Genomic DNA, 2812 nt, shown 5'->3' with positions numbered 1-2812 from the left:
AATTGTCATTCAAGGTTCATTAATGACTGTTTTTCCAGTCCCTCTTGGCTGCCCCCTTTATCAGCTCAACCATTTAACCAATTCATGTTTTGTGATAATTTCTATAATTCCAGGATTATATTATCACTCATTAAGATCAAACATATTATTAAAATAATAACACTTAAATAACACACAATTGACACACATAAGACTCAAACATATGTCCTCTCAGCATGCTTAAGTACTCTCAAACACTTGAACTAATACTTTTTTACGTCATATAAATTAACATTAATTATCATAAAATTCCTACTACCCACATTTATTAATTAATTAAATCTTGCGGAATACAACATCCTTTTCGATTTTGTTGTAACTTAATGTCAGGTCCTTCCTATCTTTCTACCCTCAATATCCAATGACCTCTTTGAACCGTTTTCTATGGATTAGGCCTGTCGCATATGGACTAAGTTTTGGACTAACTATGCATCCAAACTAATCGAGTATTTCAAGTAGGTCGAAACTCATCCGAGAATGGTACCATATCGGATTTCGACCTTCACCAATGGAAAGTAAAATATAAATATATATATATATATATATATATATATATTTTGCATTTTTTTCACTGTATTTACTTTACAGTATCTAAATATTAATACGTTGAACATATCCAAGTATGTCAATAACTAAAGTAATACTTCACAAAAATTAATAACTTTTAAAGTTATAAGTATAATTGAATTTTACATTGTCTTTTCCTTTCTTTTTAGGAAATATATCCCTGTTTTCAACCAAATTACAAATTATATAAATCCAAATCTAAAAAGTTGAAATGGAATACTATGAACACGAAATCTGTGTATATATAAAATGATAATAAGAAACTTGAAGTGATTTTTGTGCACACCCAACCTCTCTGGATTCTCATCCTCAATCTCTGGTAAATAAAAGATCAGAGGAACGTTCTCCCACGTCCACTTCATCCTTCTTCTTCGTTGACTTTGCTGATCTCCCCGAACCGGTTCTACCCCAAAACGGTGGGGTCCACATGAACCCCCACCTGTCCAACCGCCCTTCCCCACCGAACCGCTCGTATCGCAGATAGCTTCTCCCCACACTCCTCGTTCTGTAACCCCTCCTTCCACTACTCTGCCGCTCCCACGTCACCCCACAACTCTTGGTCCGGTTCAGCGTCCCAGAACTCATGAGCTGGTTCCTCACATCCTCTGGCAACCGCAGTGTGAACCGCTCGCAGTCCTCTCCAGGTCGAACCAGAGAATGACCCGTTGAATGGGACCGCGGAAACAGCCTTGAAACTCCAAAACCGGTCGATCTAGACCGAATGGGACGGGCCCGGTTCGGATCATCTATACTAAGAGGCTCCGTAGCTATTCTGTTTCGTTCACCTTCACCTTCACCTTCACGGACAGGGTTGATGTAATTGGGATCATAATCGGGCTCTGCGTTTGGCCCGTTGGGCCGGGCCGAATCCGGAATGTGAATCTCAACGGGAGGAGGCGCGTCCTCGGGCTTCGGCGAGAGGTTGGCGCGGCAAACTGGACAAGTGGAGTGATTCACCAACCAAGCATCGATGCAATCGGGGTGGAACACGTGGCAGCATTTTGGGATCAAACGCAGCGTTTCGTCGTCGCGGAACTCGTTGAGACACACAGCGCATTCCAGCGTGGCCCTCCCGATCTTCAGGGCTTTAACCTCGGAGTACACGAACGTCGGGAACGTGTCCACGGTCGCCCGGTCGAGCCCATGATGCTGCCGCCGCTCCATCCCGCCGGCGATCGCCACGGCCAGGTCGAGCCTCCCCCTCATCCGCCGCTCAGCGCATTGGCGCGTGTAGATGGACACGAATCCCAAAGCGAAGAAGACCACGACGAGGATGACAAGAACCGCAGCCATGGTCTTGTCGAACCTCAGTCTCGTGAAAGGATCCAACTGCGACGGTGACGGCGGCGAGTTTTGAAACTGTGCTGCGACCGGCGGCACGAGAAGGAGGATAAGAAGGCAAAAACGTGCAGGATCATGATACAGATTCATGATCCGCGGTGCAGGTGGAGGTGCAGGGCATTCCATGTGGATGCCCATAGGTGATGATCATAGAGATGAGTGAGTGCAGGTGGATTTTGCTGCAAAAGCAAGTGAGGAATGTTTAGCGCATGAGAAAACCTAATTAATACCCACAGTGCGTGTTAGTGATTGCACCCTGAGTTTTTTTATTCATTCTGAGATGAGGATTTGAGAATATAGTAATGGGTTTTTCTTCATGGTAGCTAACAAATAACACAACATGCGACTGTTGAACACTTTTTTAATGTTAAGGATATGGCTTTTGATGAAGTCGTAGACTTTACTCTCCGAGAAGGCACGATTGAAAGGTAGGGTAGACTTGAAATGATTGGGTTTTGGGTTTTGACTTCTCCAATCTTTGTGGGGCCGCCAACGATGATTTTAAAAGTTTTCCATTACGGTGTTTTCTGCGGTTCTCAGATGCAGTGTAGCACTGAAAATCAAAATTGTTCCCGTTATATGTTGCCCTGCCACCGTTCGTGGAAACGGAGCTCGTTAGGTTTTAAACTGTTAATTGTTAATTTTTTGTTCATTGTAATTTTCGCTGTAACGAATTGAATAATGAGTGTTTGTTGTGTACGAAAATATACAATTGCGTCCCAATGAATCTTCGTCATTTTTCTTGTTTCTCCCGTAATCGAATTTTTCGTTGAGATTGGTATTGCAATTCTTTTTAGAGTTGTTTGTATGCGCAATATTCTACACTTAGTTATGAATATAGGTAAAGTAATTTGATTTTCGTGCA

At 43.0% G+C, this 2812-nt stretch overlaps 1 protein-coding gene across 1 annotated transcript; it reads right to left on the bottom strand.

The window, feature by feature from the left end:
- Positions 1-828: 828 nt before the first annotated feature.
- Positions 829-2325, bottom strand: LOC114195268 (E3 ubiquitin-protein ligase ATL15-like). The gene has a single exon (XM_028085673.2). It carries the CDS (start codon positions 2083-2085, stop codon positions 916-918), a length of 1170 nt encoding a protein of 389 aa, XP_027941474.2. The 5' UTR covers positions 2086-2325; the 3' UTR covers positions 829-915.
- Positions 2326-2812: the final 487 nt, after the last annotated feature.

This window comes from Vigna unguiculata, chromosome 8 (assembly GCF_037176805.1).
Source record: "Vigna unguiculata cultivar grain cowpea cultivar isolate G323 ecotype 2 chromosome 8, ASM3717680v1, whole genome shotgun sequence".
In the NCBI taxonomy this organism is placed as follows: Eukaryota; Viridiplantae; Streptophyta; class Magnoliopsida; order Fabales; family Fabaceae; genus Vigna; species Vigna unguiculata.
The sequence above is the reverse complement of the archived record's forward strand: the minus strand, read 5'-3'. Positions and strand labels throughout refer to the sequence as shown.